General features: G+C 44.5%; 1 protein-coding gene across 1 annotated transcript; it reads right to left on the bottom strand.

Annotated features, from left to right (window-relative positions):
* Positions 1-24,593, bottom strand: RASSF2 (Ras association domain family member 2). The gene is made up of 10 exons (XM_082670639.1): positions 24,503-24,593; positions 21,988-22,063; positions 19,232-19,383; positions 16,057-16,145; positions 6,484-6,644; positions 5,131-5,232; positions 3,604-3,655; positions 2,996-3,117; positions 1,689-1,786; positions 1-527 (listed from the first exon to the last, which is right to left on the bottom strand). The coding sequence occupies exons 1-10, from the start codon at positions 24,559-24,561 to the stop codon at positions 458-460; spliced, it is 981 nt and encodes a 326-aa protein (XP_082526765.1). The 5' UTR covers positions 24,562-24,593; the 3' UTR covers positions 1-457.
* Between the last annotated feature and the right edge of the window lie 745 nt (positions 24,594-25,338).

The raw sequence follows: 25,338 nt of genomic DNA, 5'->3' as shown, positions 1-25,338 counted from the left end.
CTTCCCCTTCTAAACACAAGCAGACATGTATGGCTGCTCCCTGGCACTTGAGGGGAGAAATCTTTTCTTCAACCTAAAACCCCTCAGATCGGTGACTCCTCTGATTTTCCTGCCCACAAGCAGAATATCTGCCAGCCTCATAGCACCTGTGCTGGCTGCTTGGAATTGAATTGCATGTGAATATATCATGTGGGCATGTGGATGTGTACCATGTGCACACACACGTGCACACACACATTTTGGGTTCTTCTTATAATAAAAATGGAAAGTCCTCGTGAGTAAAGGAAAGGAGCAGGGAAAAAAAGGTCAGGGAGTTAGTTGTCTGCTGGCTTCTCCATGGTGGTTTGGGAGCTGGAAAGGTTTGCATTTAAACGTTTCCATGGAAGGCGCCCAGCTTCATGTGAGTCTTCTCAGGTCAACAATGCCCTCCACGGCGTCTGGATCCCCTCCCTGTGGCTCAGATTGTTGCTGGGGTCTCGGCTATCTCCTCCAGCCTCTGCCGAATCATTAGCCGGAGCACAGTGTACCTGGGGACAGAACAGCTTCGGTGGAGAGCAGAAAGCAACACACTCCTTCTCATGACCCTCCCCCATCACTTGGGTCACAGTGTGGGCCAAGTGTCCCAACCCTTTGCTTCTCTCACTGGCCCACTCTTGAACCACTTCGTTACTTGTGTTCATTTCCACAACAGGATGAAAGGGACTGAAGAGGTTCACTCCAAGCTAATTATTTTACTATGATTAAAAAGTCTGGAGAAGAAGAATGAGAAGGTGAAATAACAAGAACAGTAATAGGGATTCCCTTTGTTGAGTGCTTACTATGCTCAAGGCACTATGCATAGAGTATCATATAATCCTCACCTAGGCTGGACCATATGAAATTGCCATTACTTTTACCACTTTGGGGGAGCCTACAAAAATGACAACTTCATAAGGTTCAATCTAATATCAGTATCTGCATTTTGCCAAAGACACTACAGCAACTACCAGGCATGGAGGTCCATGGCTTAGTGGTGAGTATGGTTTTTTCATCCCTTCCCTGAATTATGGTAATTCAGATACTGGAGTGGGCACTGTTAATGCAGGGCTAACGTGGCTTTGCACTGCACAGCAAAACTATTTTTAAAGTTTGGCACATAGTAAGTGTTCAATAAATGTTAATTGCTATCATATTATTATCATCAACACAGAAAATGTAGCATTGACTTTAGCGGCAAAAAAGAATCATTTTTTCTGCCATATCTATGAAATGCAGCTCTACTTTATGACTAAACATGACCAAAAAATAACAAAATCCTCCCCAGAACGAAGTTTTAGTACTGGACTTTTCAACCCAAATGCAATTTCCAGAAGAGAAATGTTAAAAAGGGAGAAAGGATGTGAGGAAGGGATTTTAGGGTTACTCTACTTAAATTTTCACTGCTGAGACAACCTTCCTGAAATCCTTGGAACAATTTTATGTCCCACATCAAAATGAGAAGTTGAACGAGAAGCAGAACGACCAACACACCGATGTTTCAAGTCCCCACCTGAGATCTGAGATCTGGCATTGTCAATGGGAAGCCCCCTGAACACAGTCCCAGGCCCAGATGGCAGCTCCTCACAGCCCCTGCAAGGTTCCTGAACGGAGACTCTTCTCACTGAGGCCTCAGGAGAAACCCAACCAGCCACCTCAGGGGCTATGCTTACTTGCGCATCAGCTTCTTTACTTCCCGATCTTCTTCCTCTTGGAGCTTCTGAATGAAGCTTTTAAGGACAGGCATCTCAAACTTTATATACTGAGCCACCTGGGGAGAAAAAAGTAAGTCTGGGGTGCAAGACCCCTCCCAGCACTATTCTAATTTTTTTTGGCATCTCTCTCATATAAGGCACAAAGCCTTGGGAAATCTATTTCTGCACTAATCCGGGATTTCCTCAAAGGCAGGAGCCAAGCCTCATTCTTCTCAAGGCTGGTATAGAGTCTATGATGAAGATCACTTCATTTACATGATAACTTCATCTCATAACTTCTCATTTTTCATCTCATGTATCCAATCCATGAGAGGTGATGTCAAACATAGAAAAGCACTTTCTCTTGTCAGGCATGCGGAGAAGACTGGAACACATAATATTCAATAAACCTCTCTGCTCTCCCCTAAGAGAAATTAAGGAACCACAGCTCAGAATGATGATTTGTGCCTCAAGGCTCAAACAGGCATCCAAATGTGAACTGCCTCCTGAGAGGCTATAAGCCTGGGGGTGGCTCCCAGGTGAGCTGAAGTTAAGCAGCCACTCTTCCTCCCTCACCAGAACCCTCACCCTGTTCTACCAACTCTTCTCTGTGGGAGAAGTATGTTTCTTCATGCTGTTAATGGTGGGCTCAGTTACGTGACTTGCTCTGGCCAATGGAATGGGTGTGTGGATGTGATATACATAAAATCCAGGTGGGGGCTTCAAAGGAGCTTACATGGTTTCTTGCATTCCAGCCATCTGCCATGAGAAGCATACCTAGGTAGCCACTGCCTCTTACCCTCGGTCTCTGAATAAGACATGCAATGTTTACCTGAACTGAACCCACAATCTAAAGCAGAACCGCTGCTACCAGCCTACAGAATCTGGAGCAAGAAAGTAAATGTTTACTGTTGTAAGTGACTAAGACTTGGGGAAGTTTGTTGCTATAGCAAAAGCTATAAAATCACTGCTAACTCCTTGAAGTTGCTTGGAAAAGGTTTGCAGAAACTTTTCAGCCCTCTTAAGTACCCCAGAAAGCCTCAAGAAATTTATTCCTTCTATGGAAATCATTTTGTGCCTGAGCTTTCTTCCAGTTAACCCCCACAGGGCACACCCTCAACCTAGCTTCTGCATTCATTATTGTTTCAAGAAAACGTGGTGTTGAGAAATAGCAACAAAACAGGGCCTGGTCATTGGTCAAAAAGCCAAGCTATACCCCAGTTGTAGTTTACCCAACCAAATCCCCCACCCTCCGGGGACAGACATCTGACTGAAAAGGGACTCACATCATAGGTGACTTCCTCCACCTGGTCCTTCTCCATAAGGAACACTTTGGAGACTTGCTCACATGGGCCCTGGAGGATCCGGGCAATCAGGGGGTAATCAGTGTTCTTCAGCTTCTGTTTCTCTGGAACCACACACAGCCAGGAGCAGCCCTGAGTTGCCTGAGGCCTTTCTCACCTTAAGTGGTTGTCAACTCAAGGGCCCAAATGGATCAGGCACCTCAGGAGATGTAGCCATACAAGTCAGGAGACTGATTTGTGAATGAACAATTCAACAGTTCAAAGCAACTGTTACCGCTCCCGTACCCCTCAACAATACTTCCATGCCTCAAGCCCTTTGGAAGATGCTGCATTGGAGAATCTGGTTTTCTCTGTGCTTTGAGAAAATCCAGTTCTTTTTTTAATAGGCAGTTATGTTTTAGGGTTAGTTTACTGACCATATATGGCATTCCCCGGTGGACTCATCCAGCAAGCTCACCAGCCTTGGAGGCAAACAACATTTGGAAGTTTCCAAAACCCAAGCAACAAGCAAATGAGGCAGAGATTTTTTTTTTAACTTGCTATTTTGAGTTAATTAAAAGTTTTAAGTATACTGTGTTCTTTATACTTACCACCACTGGTATGGACCACATACAAAGCAAACTCTTCCGCTGAGTTCTCAATCTGAATCAGGAAGGAGCAAAAGATACTTGCTGAAAGCCTATATTTACATATCCTAACTGTGGCCATTTCTTCTTCTTGAACACTGCAAAGCTAAATAAATGATAGGCTCTTTTGAGGGGAGGGCTATTTATCTACAGCATTTAAAGGTGGTGAGGAAATGGGGTGGTAACATTATCAATAATGATAGGTAATAAGAGCTAACATTCATTGCACCATGTCAGGCACAGTTCTAACAAACTCTACATGTTTTAACTCATCTAACATGACAACCCAGTGAGAAATAAAATATTGCTTGCCATATCAGTAAACAAAGGATGTCACAGTCATCAGCAATTGCAGCCACCTCCGATGGTGAGCTGGTGAGCCCTGAGACGACTCAGGAAAGAAACAAAGAATACCTGCCATCTTGCAGCCATCAGACTGCAGCCACTCCCAACGGTGAGCCCTGAGGAAACTCTGGGTGAGAAAACAGGATACTGGCCCCCAATAGCTAAGGTGTGTATCAAAGGAATGATTTCAGTAAGCCCAGACTCTTGCATCTTTCCATATGTAGGAAAACGCTAAATTCCTTAACTTGAGATATCTGATTTTCTTTAATTAACAATAATCTTTTGACATTCAGACTACCTGCCCTTTGTTGCAAAACTCCTATGTATCCTAGCTTCCCCTTCACCTCCTTGGAGCAGTCCTCCCAGGGTTACTTGAGATGCTGCCTTCTGGGTTTGAAGTCCTAAGAATATTCGCTGAATAAAACATAACTCTCAACTTTTAGGTTGTGCAATTTTTTTTCAGTTGACACCAGTAATGGGGTCCTGTTAACCTTATTTTACAGATGGTGAGGCAGAAGCACAGGGAGCTTAAGTCACTTGTCCAACTCCTCCAACCAGCAGGTGATAGATAGAGATTCAAACCCAGAGCCTATGCTTTAAACCACTAGGACACACTGGCTTCTGTTAGAAATAAGAATACCTGGTTTCCAAAAGACTTAGAAGGGTATTGTGGAAAACATACAGAGCAACAGGACTTCAAAAACACTCATGCACTATAATTTTCACATCTATTGAAGGCTCATCAAAGTAGGTTCCCCAAATGCACAGAAGTCGATATGTGCACGGAGCCCTGAGCCAGTCATCAGGTCCAGGGTCCTTCTCTGGAGGCCCATAAAGCACCTGAGGGCTGGTGCTTCTCAGGCTTCAGTGGCACCAGAATCCCAGTAAGCCTTGTGGAACAGGTTCCCTGGTCTCATCTCCGAGTTTCCACTTCAGTGGGTCTGATCTGGGGCAGAGGGAGGCCTGAGAACCTACTTTTCTAACAAGCTCCCAGGTGATGCTGATGTCGTGGGGTCTAAAGAACCTAAACCTTCTCTGCCCTGTGCCCCCCTTACCACACACTCTCCATAGCCCCCACCTCTACACGTCTGGGGGCCCCAAGGCACACATGCCACTGTCTGAGGCCAGCCAGCAGAGGGAACTTGCCTTAAATTTGTTGAGCAGCAACTTCAGGACCTGTGGAGTGGTCATGGTGCTGTTGATGCGGACATTGGTGATGGAGCCATAGGCCGGCGTGAACACCGACGTCTGTCAATAGAGGGGTCCAGCTCAGAGTGGGTGTACAGACAAGGATGGGGCACTAAAACCCAGGTGTCCTGGCCCTGTTACCTGGGGTAAAGGGACAGGGACAATGGCACTCAACCTGTGCTCCCTGAGGGTCCTGTGTCCCTTACAACATAGAAGCATTGGGCTTTGATGTCAATAAAGAGCCCTGGGCTTTGCCTAGCTCAGGAGCTCGCGCCCACCCCACCGCAGGAGGCTTGAGGGATCTGAGCTTGCCAAACGGCAGCGCTGAGGAGGGAAAGAGGACCAGATAAGGGAGGCACTCCCTCCAAATAAAACATGCACAAAGCCCCTTCTACTACGACTTCAACATGAGGAGGTCTGTGACCACTCTTCCATGATGCACTTGTTTCTGGGGCCAGATTCAAACCAAGCAGCAGGAAGGAAGAAGAGTCAGCTAGCTTGGGGTGGGGTGGGTGATCTGAGTTCTGCAGCTCTGTTTCAGGGCAGCCCTTAACTCACAGAGAAGTCAGGCCACATAGCAGCTGGAGGTACATGGTGCAGAAAGAGAGTAACATGTGGATGGGGGGGTTTCTGATGAGGGCTGTTTGTGGGGTCATCTTGCATCTCACCCACTGAGCCAGGAAGAAAGGGTGCAGGGCACAACCATTAAAAGAATGACACAGCGATTAAGAACAGGATACCACAAAAACTGGTTAGAACCTACTAGGCCCAAGATGGCAGAAGATTTGACTTCCAGTAGACCTTCACCTCATTATACACTCATTGTAATACATTAGCATCTAAATGACACACCCACTGGTGCCATGACAGTTCCGAGGTCGACCATAAAAGGCCAAAAAGTGGGTGGTGGCCCAATTCATGGAAATCCCCACCCCTTCTCCAAGACAGAATACTCCTCCCACTTACTAGCCTATGAAATTACCCAGCCCATAAAAACTAATCACCCCCACAGCCCAGGGCTGCTCTCATATTCCCGAACGACCCATTGCCTTGGGGCCACCGGACTCACCTGAGACCTAGGACATGACCATCCTCTTGCACCCCATTTTTTCCTACAACACCATCATTTAGGCGGGCTCCTGATCAGGAGGCCCTTATCTCTCTCAGAGCCAGCAGAGCCTGCAGCCCACTCACGACCCAAAGACTGAGTGGCTTCCCAGGAGTCTGCAGCCCTGAGGTGGCAGCTGCCCAGGAAGGGGTTTTGCCCCCACTGGAGCTGGCGCTTGCCCCCTGCCACCCTATCGCCTCTACCTTGTGGTTGTAGAAATGGCCGTTGATGGAGAAGCGGTGGCGTCTGATTCGCCGCTGGTCGCTGGGTGTCCTCACATTGCCACGACGACGTACCCCAACATCACTGCGTGTGCGCATCAGTTGTGGGGTGTCTTCCTGCAGGGACTTCAGGGCCCTGGAGTCTGGGAAGGAAGGGAAGATGAGCTCTGTCTGCTTGGACCTGGGATGTGGCAGTGTGCACAGAGTACCCTCTTCCGGACCTATGCTACAGCACCTACAGCTTCGTCAAAAATATATTTTATAAAAACAGTATTTCCTGCTGGGGGAAAAACATGATGCATAATTTACCAAGAAGCAGTACAGTGACAAAGTTCAGAGCACAGACTCCTAGGTTCAAACCCCAGCTCCACCACTGTCATTGTAGGGGAGCAAAACTTGCTACCCCCGAATGTCTCTGGCATGCTGAAAACAATCAAGCCCCAAAAGACTGATAACTGAAATATAGCCTGCTATATCAGTAAACAAAGGATATCACGGTCATCAGAGATTGCAGCCACAGGCGATGGTGAGCTGGTTAGCTCTAAGGGGACTCAGGACGGAAAAGAATACCTGCCATCTAGCAGCCATTACACTGCAGCCACTCCCCACGGTGACCCCTGAGGAAACTCAGGAGGTGAAAACACAGGATACTGGCCCCAGATAGCCGAGGTTCCTATCAAAGTAATGATTTCAATGAGCCCAGACTCTTGCATCTTCCCATACACAGAAAAGAGCTAAATTCCTTAACTTGGGATACTGGTTTTCTTTAATTAACAATAATCTTTTGACATTCAAACTACCTGCCCTTTGTTGCAAAACTCCTATGTATCCTAGCTCCCCCTTTGCCTCCTCAGAGCAGTTCTCTCAGGGTTACTTGAGATCCTACCTTCCAGGCTTGGAGTCCTAAGAATATTCGCTGAATAAAACATAACTCTAAACTTTTAGGTTGTGAACAATTTTTCAGTCAAAAAACTCAGGAAGAAACTCTGCCTTTTCCCCTAACTGCCTAAAGAATTTAGATAGCGGGCTTATTACTGGACTAGAGTTATCACCAGAGACATCTGCAAAGAATATGGGCTAAATGTGGCGAGGGAAACTCTTAATCAGAGTCCACCCTGTGTCACACTGTCTTTGCAGGCCCAGCAAACATTTGTTTACCAAACGTTTGTTTTCCATCTCCATGTGAATTGCCTTCCTCCCCTGAAGTCCCAAATCACTACCCCCAACATCCTCTTTTGTCTTTAGCTGAAGATGGCAGTTAAGGTGAGGGCATCATCAATCGGGAAGATGGCGGAAGAGTAAGATGCGGAGATCACCTTCCTCCCCACAGATACACCAGAAATACATCTACACGTGGAAAAACTCCTACAGAACACCTGAACGCTGGCAGAAGACCTCAGACCTCTCAAAAGGCAAGAAATTCCCCACGTACCTGGGTAGGGCAAAAGAAAAAAGAATAAACAGAGACAAAAGAATAGGGACGGGTCCTGCACCAGCGGGAGGGAGCTGTGAAGGAGGAAAAGTTTCCACACGCTAGGAAGCCCCTTCGCGGGCGGAGACTGCGGGTTGCGGAGGGGGAAAGCTTCGGAGCCAGGGAGGAGAGCACAGCAACAGGGGTGCGGAGGGCAAAGCGGAGAGATTCCCGTACAGAGGATCGGTGCCGACCGGCACTCACCAGCCCAAGAGGCTTGTCTGCTCACCCCGCGGGGCGGGCGGGGCTGGGAGCTGAGGCTCGGACTTCGGCGGAGCGCAGGGAGAGGACTGGGGTTGGAGGTGTGAACACAGCCTGCAGGGGGTTAGTGCACCATGGATAGCCGGGAGGGAGTCTGGGGGAAAGTCTGGACCTGCCGAAGAGGCAAGAGACTTTTTCTTACCTCTTTGTTTTCCTGGTGCGTGAGGAGAGGGGATTAAGATCGCTGCTTAAAGGAGCTCCAGAGACGGGCACGAGCCGCGGCTAACAGCACGGACCCCAGAAACGGGCATGAGACGCTAAGGCTGCTGCTGCCGCCACCAAGAAGCCTGTGTGCGAGCACAGGTCACTCTCCACACCTCCCTTCCGGGAAGCCTGTGCAGCCCGCCACTGCCTGGGTCCCAGGATCCAGGGACAACTTCCCCGGGAGAACGCACTGCGCACCTCAGGCTGGTGCAACGTCCCACCAGCCTCTGCCGCCCCAGGCTCGCCCCGCATCCGCACCCCTCCCTCCCCCGGCCTGAGTGAGACAGAGCCCCCGAAGCAGCTGCTCCTTTAACCCCATCCTGTCTGAGCGAAGAACAGACGCCCTCAGGGGCCTACACGCAGAGGCGGGGCCAAATCCAAAGCTGAGCCCCAGGAGCTGTGCGAACAAAGAAGAGAAAGGGAAATCTCTCCCAGCAACCTCAGAAGAATCAGATTAAACCTCCACAGTCAACTTGATGTACCCTGCATCTGTGGAATACCTGAATAGACAACGAATCATCCCAAATTGAGGAGGTGGACATTGAGAGCAAGATTTATTATTTTTTCTCCTTTTCCTCTTTTTGTGAGTGTGTATGTGTATGCTTCTGTGTGAGATTTTGTCTGTATAGCTTTGCTGTCACCATTTGTCCTAGGGTTCTATCCGTCCTTTTTTTTGTTTGTTTTTTCTTTAAAAACATTTTTTTCTTAATAATTATTTATTTTAATAACTTTATTTTGTTTTATCTTACTTTATTTTATTTTATCCTCTTTCTTGCTTTTCTTCCTTCCTTCCTTCCTTCCTTCTTTCTTTCTCCTTTTTCTCCCTTTTATTCTGAGCCGTGTGGATGAAAGTCTCTTGGTGCTGCAGCCAGGAGTCAGTGCTGGGCCTCTGAGGTGGGAGAGCCAACTTCAGGACACTGGTCCACAAGAGGCCTCCCAGCTCCACAGAATATCAAACGGCAAAAATCTCCCAGAGATCTCCATCTCAATGCCAGCACCCAGCTTCACTCAACGACCAGCAAGCTACAGTGCTGGACACCCTATGCCAAACAACTAGCAAGACAGGAACACAAACCCACCCATTAGCAGAGAGGCTGCCTAAAATCATAATAAGTCCACAGACACCCCAAAATACACCACCAGACGTGGACCTGCCCACCAGAAAGACAAGATCCAGCCTCATCCACCAGAACACAGGCACTAGTCCCCTCCACCAGGAAGCCTACACAACCCACTGAACCAATCTTACCCACTGGGGACAGACACCAAAAACAAAGGGAACTACAAACCTGCAGCCTGCAAAAAGGAGACCCCAAACACAGTAAGGTAAGCAAAATGAGAAGACAGAAAAACACACAACAGATGAAGGAGCAAGATAAAAACCCACCAGACCTAACAAATGAAGAGGAAATAGGCAGTCTACCTGAAAAAGAATTCAGAGTAATGATAGTAAAGATGATCCAAAATCTTGGAAATAGAATAGAGAAAATGCAAGAAACATTTAACAAGGACCTAGAAGAACTAAAGATGAAACAAGCAATGATGAACAACACAATAAATGAAATTAAAAATACTCTAGATGGGATCAATAGCAGAATAACCGAGGCAGAAGAACGGATAAGTAACCTGGAAGATAAAATAGTGGAAATAACTACTGCAGAGCAGACTAAAGAAAAAAGAATGAAAAGAACTGAGGACAGTCTCAGAGACCTCTGGGACAACATTAAATGCACCAACATTCAAGTTATAGGGGTTCCAGAAGAAGAAGATAAAAAGAAAGGAACTGAGAAAATATTTGAAGAGATTATAGTTGAAAACTTCCCTAATATGGGAAAGGAAATAGTTAATCAAGTCCAGGAAGCATAGAGAGTCCCATACAGGGTAAATACAAGGAGAAACATGCCAAGTCACATATTAATCAAACTGTCAAAAATTAAATACAGGGATTCCCTGGTGGGGCAGTGGTTGAGGGTCCGCCTGCCGATGCAGGGGACACGGGTTCGTGCCCTGGTCCGGGAGGATCCCAAATGCCGCAGAGCGGCCGGGCCTGTGCTCCCCGGTGGGAGAGGCTGCAGCAGTGAGAGGCCCGCGTAGCACAAAAAAAAAAAAAAAAATTAAATACAAAGAAAACATATTAAAAGCAGCAAGGGAAAAACAACAAATAACACACAAGGGAATCCCCATAAGGTTAACAGCTGATCTTTCAGCAGCAAGTCTGCAAGCCAGAAGTGACTGGCAGGACATATTTAAAGTGATGAAGGAGAAAAAGCTACAACCAAGATTACTCTACCCAGCAAGGATCTCATTCAGATTTGATGGAGAAATTAAAACCTTTACAGACAAGCAAAAGCTGAGAGAGTTCAGCACCACCAAACCAGCTTTACAACAAGTGCTACAGGAACTTCTCTAGGCAAGAAACACAAGAGAAGGAAAAGACCTACAATAACCCAAAACAATTTAGAAAATGGGAATAGGAACATACATATCGATAATTACCTTAAATATAAATGGATTAAATGCTCCCACCAAAAGACACAGATTGGCTGAATGGATACAAAAACAAGACCCATATATATGCTGTCTACAAGAGACCCAATTCAGACCTAGAGACACATACAGACTGAAAGAGAGGGGATGGAAAAAGATATTCCATGGAAATGGAAACCAAAAGAAAGCTGGAGTAGCAATTCTCATATCAGACAAAATAGACTTTAAAATAAAGATTATTAGAAGAGACAAAGAAGGACACTACATAATGATCAAGGGATCAATCCAAGAAGGAAAAATAACGATTGTAAATATTTATGCACCCAACAAAGGAGCACCTCAATACATAAGGCAAATACTAACAGCCATAAAAGGGGAAATCGACAGTAACACATTCATAGTAGGGGACTTTAACACCCCACTTTCACCAATGGACAGATCATCCAAAATGAAAACAAATAAGGAAACACAAGCTTTAAATGATACATTAAATAGACGGATTTAATTGATATTTATAGGACATTCCATCCAAAAACAACAGAATACACTATTTTCTCAAGTGCTTATGGAATATTCTCCAGGATAGATCATATCTTGGGTCATAAATCAAGCCTTGGTAAATTTAAGAAAATTGAAATTCTATCAAGTATCTTTTCCGACCACAACGCTATGAGACTAGATATCAAATACAGGAAAAGATCTGTAAAAAATACAAACTATGGAGGCTAAACAATACACTACTTAATAACGAAGTGATCACTGAAGAAATCAAAGAGAAAATAAAAAAATACCTAGAAACAAATGACAATGGACACACGACGACCCAAAACCTATGGGATGCAGCAAAAGCAGTTTAAGAGGGAAGTTTATAGCAATACAATCCTACCTTAAGAAACAGGAAACATCTCGAATGAACAACCTAACCTTGCACCTAAAGCAATTAGAGAAAGAAGAACAAAAAAAACCCAAAGTTAGCAGAAGGAAAGAAATCACAAAGATCAGATCAGAAATAAATGGAAAAGAAATGAAGGAAACGATAGCAAAGATCAATAAAACTAAAAGCTGGTTCTTTGAGAAGATAAACAAAATTGATAAACCATTAGCCAGACTCATCCAAAAAAACGGGAGAAGACTCATATCAATAGAATTAGAAATGAAAAAGAAGTAACAAATGACACTGCAGAAATACAAAAGATCATGAGAGATTACTACAAGCAACTCTGCCAATAAAATGGACAACCTGGAAGAAATGGACAAATTCTTAGAAATGCACAACCTGCCAAGACTGAATCAGGAAGAAACAGAAAATATGAACAGACCAATCACAAGCACTGAAATTGAAACTGTGATTAAAAATCTTCCAACAAACAAAAGCTCAGGACCAGATGGCTTCACAGGCAAATTCTATCAAACATTTAGAGAAGAGCTAACACCTATCCTTCTCAAACTCTTCCAAAATATAGCAGAGAGAGGAACACTCCCAAACTCATTCTACAAGGCCACCATCACCCTGATACCAAAACCAGACAAATATGTCACAAAGAAAACTATAGGCCAATATCACTGATGAACATAGATGCAAAAATCCTCAACAAAATACTAGCAAACAGAAACCAACAGCACATTAAAAGGATCATACACCATGATCAAGTGGGGTTTATTCCAGGAATGCAAGGATTCTTCAATATAGGCAAAGCAATCAATGTGATACACCATATTAACAAGTTGAAGGAGAAAAACCATATGATCATCTCAATAGATGCAGAGAAAGCTTTCGACAAAATTCAACACCCATTTATGATAAAAACCCTGCAGAACGTAGGCATAGAGGGAACTTTCCTCAACATAATAAAGGCCATATATGACAAACCCACAGCCAATATCATCCTCAATGCTGAAAAACTGAAAGCATTTCCACTAAGATCAGGAATAAGACAAGGTTGCCCACTCTCACCACTCTTATTCAACATAGTTTTCTTAGTTTTAGCCACAGCAATCAGAGAAGAAAAAGAAATAAAAGAATCCAAATCGGAAAAGAGAAGTAAAGCTGTCACTGTTTTGTAGATGACATGATATTGTACATAGAGAATCCTAAAGATGCTACCAGAAAACTCCTAGAGCTAATCAATGAATTTGGTAAAGTAGCAGGATACAAAATTAATGCACAGAAATCTCTTGCATTCCTATACATTAATGATGAAAAATCTGAAAGTGAAATCAAGAAAGCACTCTCATTTACCATTGCAACAAAAAGAAAAAAATATCTGGAAATAAACCTACCTAAGGAGACAAAAGACCTGTATGCAGAAAATTATAAGACACTGATGAAAGAAATTAAAGATGATACAAATAGATGGAGAGATATACCATGTTCATGGATTGGAAGAATCAACACTGTGAAAATGACTCTACTACTCAAAGCAATCTACAGATTCAATGCAATCCCTATCAAACTACCACTGGAATGTTTCACAGACCCAGAACAAAAAATTTCACAATTTTTATGGAAACACAAAAGACCCCGAATAGTCAAAGCAATCTTGAGAACGAAAAATGGAGCTGGAGGAATCAGGCTCCCTGACTTCAGACTATACTACAAAGCTACAGTAATCAAGACAGTATGGTACTGGCACAAAAATAGAAATATAGATCAATGGAACAGGATAGAAAGCCCAGAGATAAACCCACACACATATGGTCACCTTGTCTTTGATAAAGGAGGGAGTAATATGCAGTCGAGAAAGGGCAGCCTCTTCAATAAGTGGTGCTGGGAAAACTGGACAGGTACATGTAAAAGTATGAGATTAGAACACTCCCTAACACCATACACAAAAATAAGCTCAAAATGAATTAAAGACCTAAATGTAAGGCCAGACACTATCAAACTCTTAGAGGAAAACATAGGCAGAACACTCTATGACATAAATCACAGCAAGATCCTTTTTGACCCACCTCCCAGAGAAATGGAAATAAAAACAAAAATAAACAAATGGGACCTAATGAAACATAAAAGCTTTTGCACAGCCAAGGAAACCATAAACAAGACCAAAAGACAACCCTCAGAATGGGAGAAAATATTTGCAAATGAAGCAACTGACAAAGGATTCATCTCCAAAATTTACAAGCAGCTCATGCAGCTCAGTAACAAAAAAACAAACAACCCAATCCAAAAATGGCCAGAAGACCTAAATAGACATTCCTCCAAAGAAGATATACAGACTGCCAATAAACACATGAAAAAATGCTCAACGTCATTAATCATTAGAGAAATGCAAATCAAAACTACAATGAGATATCATCTCACACCAGTCAGAATGGCCATCATCAAAAAATCTAGAAACAATAAGTGCTGGAGAGGGTGTGGAGAAAAGGGAACACTCTTGCACTGCTGGTGGGAATGTGAATTGGTACAGCCACTATGGAGAACAGTATGGAGGTTCCTTAAAAACCTACAAATAGAACTACCATGTGACCCAGCAATCTCACTACTGGGCATATACCCTGAGAAAACCATAATTCAAAAAGAGTCATGTACCAAAATGTTCATTGCAGCTCTATTTACAATAGCCCGGAGATGGAAACAACCTAAGTGCCCATCATCGGATGAATGGATAAAGAAGATGTGGCACATATATACAATGGAATATTACTCAGCCATAAAAAGAAACGAAACTGAGTTATTTGTAGTGAGGTGGATGGACCTAGAGGCTGTCATACAGAGTGAAGTAAGTCAGAAGGAGAAAGACAAATACTGTATGCTAACACATATACATGGAATTTAAGAAAAAAAAAATGTCATGAAGAACCTAGGGGTAAGATGAGAATAAAGACACAGACCTACTAGAGAATGGACTTGAGGATATGGGGAGGGGGAAGGGTAAGCTGTGACAAAGTGAGAGAGTGGCATAGACATATATACACTACCAAATGTAAAATAGATAGCTAGTGGGAAGCAGTTGCATAGCACAGGGAGATCAGCTCGGTGCTTTGTGAGCACCCAGAGGGGTGGGATAGGGAGGGTGGGAGGGAGGGAGATGCAAGAGGGAGGAGATATGGCAACATATGTATATGTATAACTGATTCACTTTGTTATAAAGCAGAAACTAACACACCATTGTAAAGCAATTATACTCCAATAAAGATGTAAAAAAATAAAATAAATTTCAAACACAGACACAAATATAGGTGAGGGCATCAGCCATTTTGGTGAGTTACTCAGTTTTTCTGAGTAACTCTCCCAAGTTTACATGTTATTAAACTTTTGTTTGATTTTCTCCTGTTAATCTGTCTCATGTCAATTTAATTCTTAGACCAGCCAGAAGAACCTAGAAGGTAGAGAAAACTGTCTTCCTTCCCAACACCATATATCACTAACTCTCTGTGCCTCAGTTTCCTCATCCATACAATGGGGATAACAATAGCACCCACCTCATGAGATTGTTGTGAGGGTTTAAATAAGTTAATTCATTTAAAGCACTTAGAACAATGTCTGCACAGGATAAGCACGATATAAGGACTTGCAAGATAATGTCGACCTGACAGTATCTAACAAAATTGCAAATGCACATAGCCTCAGATCCAGAAATTCGATTTCAAAGAATCCTACAGACACTGACAAATGTGTGAAATGAGACATGTATAAGGACACTCTACACTTTTGTTTGTCTAAGAGACTAAAGATGACTTAAATGTTTATCAATAGGGAGCAATTAAATTATCATTTTTTTCATACAATGTAATACAGCAGAGCTGTAAAGAATGCAGAAGTTCTCCATGGGTTTGTATGGAACAATCCTCAAGACAAACTAATAGAAAAGGGATGTGCAAAATGCAGCCACTTACATTAAAATGGGAAGAAAAGAAATGACATCCAACCATTAAGCTTTGTTGGTGTGTATTTCCTTGTGCTTGCAAAGAATATCTTGGGAAGAATGCCTTCAGTTTGCTTCTAGGGAGGGAAACTCAGTGGGTGGATGAGATGGGAAACTTTCAATTCTTTTTTTTAAATAAGTTTTGAATATTGAACCATGTGAATTTTGTTTTCAAAACATAAGTAACAGTGTACAACATTCATCACATCAGTCTTCACACAGTCAGCCCCAAACTAGAGGATCCTCCCACCATGCATGTACCTGTGGGACTTGATGTCTGATCATTCTCAGGCAGGGCATCCACCTCTGAGATTGGAATGTTGGGCATGGTGAGGGGCTTCAGGATAGTGCTGGTGAGCAGAAAACAAACAAAAGGTTCAGCCCCTGCAGAAGAACGCCCCCAGTCCCACCCCACCCCACTCGTACAAAGGGAGCACTTGGCCTGTGCAAGGCTGGGTACCAGCACACAGCAGGTCACAAAGGACATGGTAGGCTGTGCTGAGTGTCTCACGAGGCTGGTCCAGTTCCTGGGCTAAGCACTGGGCAGGGAAGGGGAGTTCTGGAGGGAGAAAATGCTTGTTCCCAGTATTTGCAGCAACATGAAGTCCAGGACAGAGAACAACAAAGAACACCTGTGTGGTGCCTGTGCTGAGTTTCTAAGCACGTACAAATTCTATAGCTTATTTAGAAAACCCTAATAATGGTCATTTACTTCTAGGGACAAGATTCTAGTTCAGACCCACTTCTGTTGGAGGAATAACTCAGAAATTGCTTCTACCATCTAACAGGAATGGAAAGTAATAGGTTGGCTGCTACAAGAGTCAGGGCAGCTTTGGAAGTGGCCCTGATGGCAGTGTTCTCAGGGTTGCTGGAGAAAGGGTCACAAGCAGGCAATCTGAGTTGAGACCTCGTATTGCTATGATAGCTGGAAAATACTCCTCAAAGCCTAAAAGTACAGTGGCAGTTCAGAGAAACACATCGAAAATCAACAGAGGATTTGGCCAGAAAGGAGACTAATATTTAACCAATTAGGACCATCCCATGTTGAGAAGAATGCAGGTGCCCTGGTAAGACAAAGCAGGACCCTGTGGGGGCTTCCCAGGAACAGACCCCTGTATCCCGCTCCTCTTGTTTGTAAAAAAGCTTTAGCCTCCTAGGCCTTCCCTGAGTTCCAAAGAACAAATTTAATCAGAGAAGTGAGAAAATGCAGAAACTAAAGAAAAGAGTCAAGCAAGACAAAATATTGATAATAACAGTTTAGCCAAAAAACAAAGTCAAGGACCTTTAGTTCCTCCTCAAGGGCTATAGATAGTATCCTGAGCCATGTCCATGAGTTGCTTTGCAAATATTAAAAGTATCTTCTTACACCAGGTGTAAGAAGTTAACTGCATTCTGACCACAAGCAGGTAAACCCCAAAACCCTTGGAACCAGATGATGTTGACTCCTGAAATACCACCCAATTACCTCACCAGGAATTAATCAGAAGAGCATCTACCACCCTGCGACCCTCTCCCCTCACCTTGCCTTTGAAAACTCTCCGATGAAAGCCATCGGAGAGTTCAGGTTTTTTGAGCATTAACTGCCTGGACTCCTTGCTTGGACCTGCAATAAACGCAGCACTTTCCTTCACCACAACCTGGTGTCACTAAATTGGCTTTACTGCACGTAGATGAGCAGACCCAAGTGTGGTTTGGTAACACTGGGACTCAGCAGAGATAGGATAATTTTTTTTTTTTTTTTGGTCACATCATGTGGCTTGTGGGATCTTAGTTCTGAGACCAGGGATTGAACCTGGGCCCTCTGCAATGAGAATGCAGAGTCCTAATCACTGGACACCAGGGAAATCCCAAGGGATGCTAATTTTAAGTGAAGACAATTTAAAATTGAAAATCTGAAAGAACTGCCTATTGTATTATAACCAGTGGGCTTCTGAGCCCCAGAATGAAACTGAGCAGAGCCTCTCAGGAATGGTGAAATTTTGGCACCCATAGCAGCCCCTTCCCACTCCCTTGTCCAAAGCACTCTTTATTGCCAAAGCAGAAACTGGTCTCAGCATGCTTCTTAACACAGTGGTTCAGGCATTCACTTTATTATAGCAGGCACTGGGACAACATTATTTACCATTCCTGAAAACTCTCAAAGTATTTGCAGGTTTCAAGAACCAACCAAGACCAGCTTGATGCCACAGGGAATGGAAAAGAAATAAGTGTATAGCATGAAAGACCCCTTAGTAGGCCAGCCAAAGGCCACATGGTCAAGTGGAATTTTAAAAATCATTTCACTTAGGAAACGGAATGTAACACCCCAGGGCCTGGGCTGGCGCTGTGGAAAGGGTTTGGCCCACTCGAAACCAAATACAGTGAAAGTGCTGAAAACAAAGCAGAGTATAAAACCGGCAAAGTTAGATGAAACCAGAGAACCTTGACTGGACGCCCTGGCGCTGATGGGACAGGTAAAGATTTTCCTCCTTAAATTCCCTTGGAAAGAAACCAGATCAGTAACAGGCTTTGGCCACATTGTAGGTTTCTCTCAACTTTAGCAAAGAATAGATTTGGCTGTGGAGTTTAACAAAATGTTCAATGGGGTCAACAGAAAGGGCTTGGTTCTTATTTAAAACAGAAAAAACATCACTGTGGTTTGGCTGAACGGTTGACGCACTCCACCCACGCTCTGGCCCCAAGGCATTCAGTATCAACAAATTTTAGGATGGAACAAGGAATAGTCACTTGATCCTAAAAACTGAAGCCCCAGAAAGACAGTAAAGAGGGTGTGCCTTACTAGATGCATTGAACTACTCATTTGGCTACAGGGAGGAACAGGCTTAGTCTTCACAGACCTTCCAGTGGGAACCAAGGAGAGGGGACCTCTCAAGACCATCACGCCACCACCCAACTCCAGGTGTGGCCTGAAGCAGACCTTGCTTGGCTGGCTTGGACAGGGCCTGACATTCTTTTTCCTCTTCCAGGTTCCCCTCAGACACAGAGAGCTTTGGACAGAAGTTTTGAGCCCTAAATGTCTCTGGGGTGGGGTCGTTCTATAAGGAGTTGTCCCAGTGGGGAGGATGCTGGGGCATCAGGTGTCCTTTCAGAAATCTGCAGACTGGGCCTGGCTGGCCACTACGATACCCCTCAGAGACTAGGGGTCTCCACGCTGGGGAAGGCATGCTGCTCACCCAGGCCTTAGTGCTTCTCCTCTCTGACTCAGCATCTCCCCTCATCACTCTGACTCTCACTCAGTGATTGTGGTGACAGGCATGGAAGCCCAATAACACCAACATACACCCCTTTCTCCTCATCCCAAGTCGAAGGCAGGGGGCAGTGGGAATAGGAGCTGGGATCAAGGCTTGCTGGAAGAAGGTGGAATTTACCTGCTTGAGAATAGATGGAACCCCCAGATACCCCTGGTCACCCCCCAGTCCCATCTCTCTTCACTCACCCCTGAGCTCCTAAGTTACAGCCGGAGTGCCAAGAGGAAGAGGATGGAGGAGGGCGAATGCGTTCATTGTCATCCTGCATTTGTAGACGAATGGGCCGGCGCAGCCCCCAGGAGATGTTCAGCAGCCCCTCCACGATGAACTCATCTTCTTCCTGCCACAAAACAATTGGCAGGGTGAGCCCAGAAAAGCCTCAAGGAAGCCAGCACCAGGTTCTTGGGGGTAACTGACAGCATCCTTGATGTGTCCAGCTGGGTGCACCCAAGTTACAGTCACACCCCAGCTCCAAGACACTCTCTCCACTTGTAAACTACCCTGAAGGCTCTGAAGCTGACCTCAGAGGTCAGGGCAAAGTTGCCTCAAAATTCATAGACATGTGCAAATTATAACAATGTTTTTTTGTTGTTTTTATACTAATGACTTTAAAGAAATTAACTACATTTTCTTTTCTTTTTAAATTTATTTTTAGCTGCGTTGGGTCTTCGTTCCTGTGTGCGGGCTTTCTCTAGTTGCGGCGAGTGGGGGCTACTCTTCATTATGATGCATGGGCTTTTCATTGCGGTGGCTTCTCTTGTTGTGGAGCATGGGCTCTAGGCTTTAGTAGATGTGGCACACAGGCTCAGTAGTTGTGGCTCGCGGGCTCTAGAGTGCAGGCTCAGTAGTTGTGGCGCATGGACTTAGTTGCTCTGCAGCATGTGGGATCTTCCCAGACCAGGGCTTGAACCCGTGTCCCCTGCATTGGCAGGCAGATTCTGAACCACTGTGCCACCAGGGAAGTCCAATTACATTTCTTAAAGTATGTGAGACTAACCCTGCTAACAGAAGCAAGAGCTAAAACCTTAAACTAGCTACTTTCCCCTCCCCTACTATGGAAAGTGATGTGTCTTTAGCTATAACATGTTATATGTTAATCTGACCCACTGGTTGAAGGAGATTTAAAGTAATATTTCCTCAAGTTTGTTTAACAGAATACTAGCTCCTCTACCAGATCAATTGTTACCTTAAAAAGAGTATCCTGTGATCATGAGTTGGGAGATGATGTGTTAATCAGATTTCTTAACAGCAGAACTTCCCAGGCCAATAATTAGCTAATGTGCTACATAACAACCCTCCAAGAGGTGAATAAATCCTGTAAGAATTCCAACTTTATACTCAAGGGTTGTTGACTGATAAGAATTTAAATGTGAAACCCTTCTAAAAACATTTGCATGTTTTATCCCAAAGAAGTGGATCTCACTAATCACCATAAAACCTTTTAATCACCTATAGGACACATCTCAGAAAAGCTGTTTAACGACCAAAATCTTGCTAATGGTCCAGCCACTAATTAGTAGAGGGTTTGAGGACAATGCCTAAAGGGTCAGGTTTTCTTTCTAGAGTTTCAGAAAAACCTTTCTGAACCCATGTTTTTTTGTTTTTGTTTATTTATTTATTTATTTATTTATGGCTGTGTTGGGTCTTTGTTTCTGTGTGAGGGCTTTCTCTAGTTGCAGCAAGCAGGGGCCACTCTTCATCGTGGTGCGCGGGCCTCTCACTGTCGCGGCCTCTCTTATTATGGAGCACAGGCTCCAGACGCACAGGCTCAGTAATTGTGGCTCACGGGCCCAGTTGCTCCATGGCATGTGGGATCTTCCCAGACCAGGGCTTGAACCCGTGTCCCCTGCATGAACCCATATTTTATAAGCAGGGCCAAGACCTGATATCTGGGCTATGGCCACATCTTCAGGACAAGCCACATAAACGAAGATGATACTTGTTCACTGAACAACTAACCCGGGCCCCAGGATCATCCTTAGAGAGGGAGGGGGTAATAAAGAAGGCAGGAGAAGAGTGCAGTAACTTTAGGGCATTTGGGGCTCTTAGGGAGAAAAGCTTTATTTAAGCACAGGTCATATATGGCCTTCTAGCTGGTCAAGGTTGGCATCATTAGTTTATATCACATGATTGTAGGGCAGAATTTAACCCAAAGTAGGACTTTGCCTATGTGGTGTGGTTTGAGGCACATACAAAAAGCCACTACATAGTATTCCCAACCAGCCTGCCTTAGTAGCTGAAATTCTGCCATCTGGATATCCGTTTGTTTCTATGAATTAAAGCCCCATGGCTTGACAACCTGAAAATGTGTTTAGAAGGGTATTACACACAATTTCTTATCGGTCAAGGACATTTGAGTATATATTACTCCACCATCTATCTGAAACAGGCTTTACAGAAATGGATACAGTATGAATAAGCTTAGATTCAGGATGGGGGCTGGGGAAAGACAGATGGATAACAAAGAACACTCCAAGAAGGCACTCGAGGAAGGCTGCTGCAGTTGTGGGGAAGGGCCAAGAGTTACCACCCAGAGCTTATATAACTTGTCCAGGTTGCTTCAGCAATAGGACATGGGCCCAGATGTGTCAACGTAGAGGACTGTGTGAAGTTCCTGAATTGCCCCAAAGCAGGAAGGCTGCTTGAGAGTTAGCTGAAAGAGTCATTTCATGAAAGGGAGGGTTCTTTTTTTGAGGCTGGCGCTAGCCCAGCCACACAGCCGCAGCAATGTCTCCAGAACAGAAAAGCTCATCCTTTTTAGAACAAATTTGGGCCTGGTGTCTCCTTCTGAAGAACTCTAGGGACTCCCAATAACATCACTAGCATCGAGAGGCTCCTCACTGTGGCAGGAGAGGCAGGGACTCTCAGACCAGGAGACATGGAGACAAAGACTGGGCTGGCCACCAGGGAAGGAGCCTCACAGATCTTCCTTGGGACTCCTTACCTCACGATGTCGGAGCTGCAAATTCTGGCCTTCATAGTACAAGTTGTAGGTCTTCAGATGCAGAAGAAGTTCGTTCCTTAAGGGAAAAATACAAGAGGTGTCACAATCTCAGGTGAAGCCACTTATAATGCAGTTATTCCCTCTTTTTCTCACCTCTAAGCTGGCCTTCAGTCATTCCAGTCTGGGTGTTTGTCTACATGTGTACATATACACATACACACACCCAGAGTTCAAGGTCAAGGTCAAGAGTAAATACTACCTAGAACAGACTGGACGTAAAGAGCAACTCCAGAAAACCAACGCAGGTCTGGTCTGCTGACAAAGGTTGGCATCTCTCACAACACTCCCCAAACCCAAGCTAAATATGCAGGCCTTAATAAATCACAGATTCATAGAGGCAAACACACTTCAAAAGCCCATAGACAGGATTTCTCCAGCCTCTCCACAGCATTTCCTCCCTCACACATGCTGTGAGTGAGGAGGGGACAATCACTACAAACCTTCACAAGACTCAGAAACTCCTAGAATTTCAGAAAGTTAAAGGGACAGGCCTGGGTCCCACTGACTTATGCTTCATTGACATGACCTTATCATGTGTTTAAAAATTTACTGACTCCCGGGCTTCCCTGGTGGCGCAGTGGTTGAGAGTCCGCCTGCCGATGCAGGGGACATGGGTTCGTGCCCCGGTCTGGGAAGATCCCACATGCCGCGGAGCAGCTGGGCCCGTGAGCCATGGCTGCTGAGCCTGCGCTCCGCAACAGGAGAGACCACAACAGTGAGATGCCCGCGTAAAGCAAAAAAAAAAAAAAAAAAAAAAAAAAATTTACTGACTCCCATCAAGAGTGGAACAGATGAATAAAGGCAGCTATGGCCACACAATGGAGCAGCAATGAGAATATGAATGAACTACACATAACACGGATGAATCTCAAAGATATTACGCTGAGTGAAAGAAGCCAGACACAAAAGAGCACATATTGTATGATTCCATTTATATGAATTCAGAATTCAGACAGTGGTTCACCTTTGGGAGTGGTGACTAGAAGTGGGCATGAGGGGGCTTCTGAATCCTAGCAATGTACCCTTCTAGGTGCTTTTATCTTTTTAATCTATTCTAGGTGCTTTTAGTTTATAAAAATATTTTTTAAAAACCTTACAAGGCCTCTAAATACTGGTTTCCAAGTGGCCCCCCTGGGAGCACAGCTCTACTAAATGTGAGAGAGCATGTCACACCCTTTGTGATCAGAGTGAGAGCTGTCAAACCTGAAAATGCTGTGATCAAGTTTTATCTGAAAGTGAATGAGGGGAGGCCTGGGAAGGGCTTGAGGAGGCTGAGGTGTGTTCTTTTGCCTATACTCAGGCAAGAGGCAAGGGAGTTCCGTCCCTCTAAGTCCAGCCATTCAATGGAGAGATTTGGGGCCACACAGGAGGTCAAAACTGGCTGGAAACTCCAAGAAGTTCCAGACAAGTTAAACCTAGATAAGCTGGAGTGAATTAGCAAAAAATGTGACTCCAAATAACCTAAAACAAAAGCTGTTTGATACTTTTGAACACAAAGATCTGAAACTAGGATTTAAAAGTACTGGTCAGTAGCAGCCCCAGGGGAAATCCATCAGTGAAGAGATGAGTATGATCCACAGCTCACACAACGGTGTGCCTGTGTATGGCCAAGTGTGTCTAAAGGAATTCAAACAATTTGGTCTCAAATAAATTAAACATTTCATTAAGATAGAGAAAAATATGTACAAATCCCTGTGCTGAATGTAAAAATATATCTGCAAACTTATAATTTAAAAAAGTCTATTTTGGCTTAGGCCCTGCCATATCAGCAAAATCTGAGTTCAAAAGACATTAGTGCATATAAAGTAATGAAACTGTCTCCTGCTATTCAGGGGGCACCTGTGCCCACTTTAGCCAGAACCCCAGCAGCACAGGGACACAACCCAGCCAGGACTTCCCTGGGGTATACCACAGACAAGACAGTGAGCAGCCAGCGCCAACTCCTCCTCCTGGAAGCCCTCCAGGACATCATCTCTTTTGAACCCCTAAGGGTGCCATGTCCTAAAGACCTCCTTAACTTCACTCTCTATGGCCAGGCTCTGGGGGCATGTTTTTTTTGTTTTTTGTGTTTTTTTTTTGCGGTACACGGGCCTCTCACTGCTGTGGTCTCTCCCGTTGCGGAGCACAGGCTCCAGACGCGCAGGCTCAGCGGCCATGGCTCACGGGCCCAGCCGCTCCGCAGCATGTGGGATCCTCCCTGACCGGGGCACGAACCCATGTCCCCTGCATCGGCAGGCGGACTCTCAACCACTGCGCCACCAGGGAAGCCCCATGGGGGCATGTTTTTTATCTATAGCAGCAACCTTGCTGATGCTCTCACTGGTCCACACTCAGTTGCTTTCTCCTTCTCACACACATGAGCTCCTCTCATGCACAGAGGAGGCTCCTCTGCCAGTGGCTTCCATTGACGTGGGACTGGCCACTGCAAACACAATACCATAGCAAAAAATCTTACTTGGAAATGTATTTATCTTGTCCACATGGGACTAGGGAAGTTTGATGACTGTAGTCCATTCTTCCTTTCTCTTTTCATCAGACGAGAGGCCTATATTTGAAAGGTGAAGACAGAGGTTAAAGTCAGGTTGTGTCCTTAGGAACTCAGCAGACCATGTACCAGAGGCAGGGAGCACATGGCTCTCTGTCCCTGCCCCAGATCCATAGCTCGAGCAGCCCAACACTGACCCAGGGCCAGGGAAATGCCACACTGCTGGCTGCTGCCACTGCTCACCACAGCCTCTGAGAAAAATCCCACTTGATCATGGTGTATGATCCTTTTCATGCACTGTTGAAATTCAGTTTGCCAGTATTTTGTTGAGAATTTTTATATTTTCTTTCATCTAGTATTTCAACCTGCAGTGGGTTTTTTTTTGTTTTTTTTTTAATTGTAATGTCCTTATCTGGCTTTGGGATCTGGCATTGTAAAATGAGTTTGGGAGTGTTCCATCTTCTTCAATTTTTTGGTAAGAGTTTGAGAAGGATCAGTATTAACTCTTCTTTAGATGTTTGGTAGAATTCACCAATGAAACCATCCCGTCTTGGGGCTTTTCTTTGTTGGGAGGCTTTAGATTGCGGATGTTCAATATCACTAATCATCAGGGAAACGTAAGTCTTGCAAACTATTATATAAAGGATGGATAAACAACGACGTCCTACTGTATAGCACTGGGAACTATATTCAACATCGTGTGATAAACCATAATGGAAAAAATATGAAAAAGAATACATATGTGTATAACTGAGTCACTTTGCTGTACAGTGGAAATTAAATACATTATAAATCAACTATACTTC

This window comes from Grampus griseus (genome assembly GCF_964374135.1).
Source record: "Grampus griseus genome assembly, chromosome: 14".
Classification (NCBI taxonomy): Eukaryota; Metazoa; Chordata; class Mammalia; order Artiodactyla; family Delphinidae; genus Grampus; species Grampus griseus.
The sequence above is the reverse complement of the archived record's forward strand: the minus strand, read 5'-3'. Positions and strand labels throughout refer to the sequence as shown.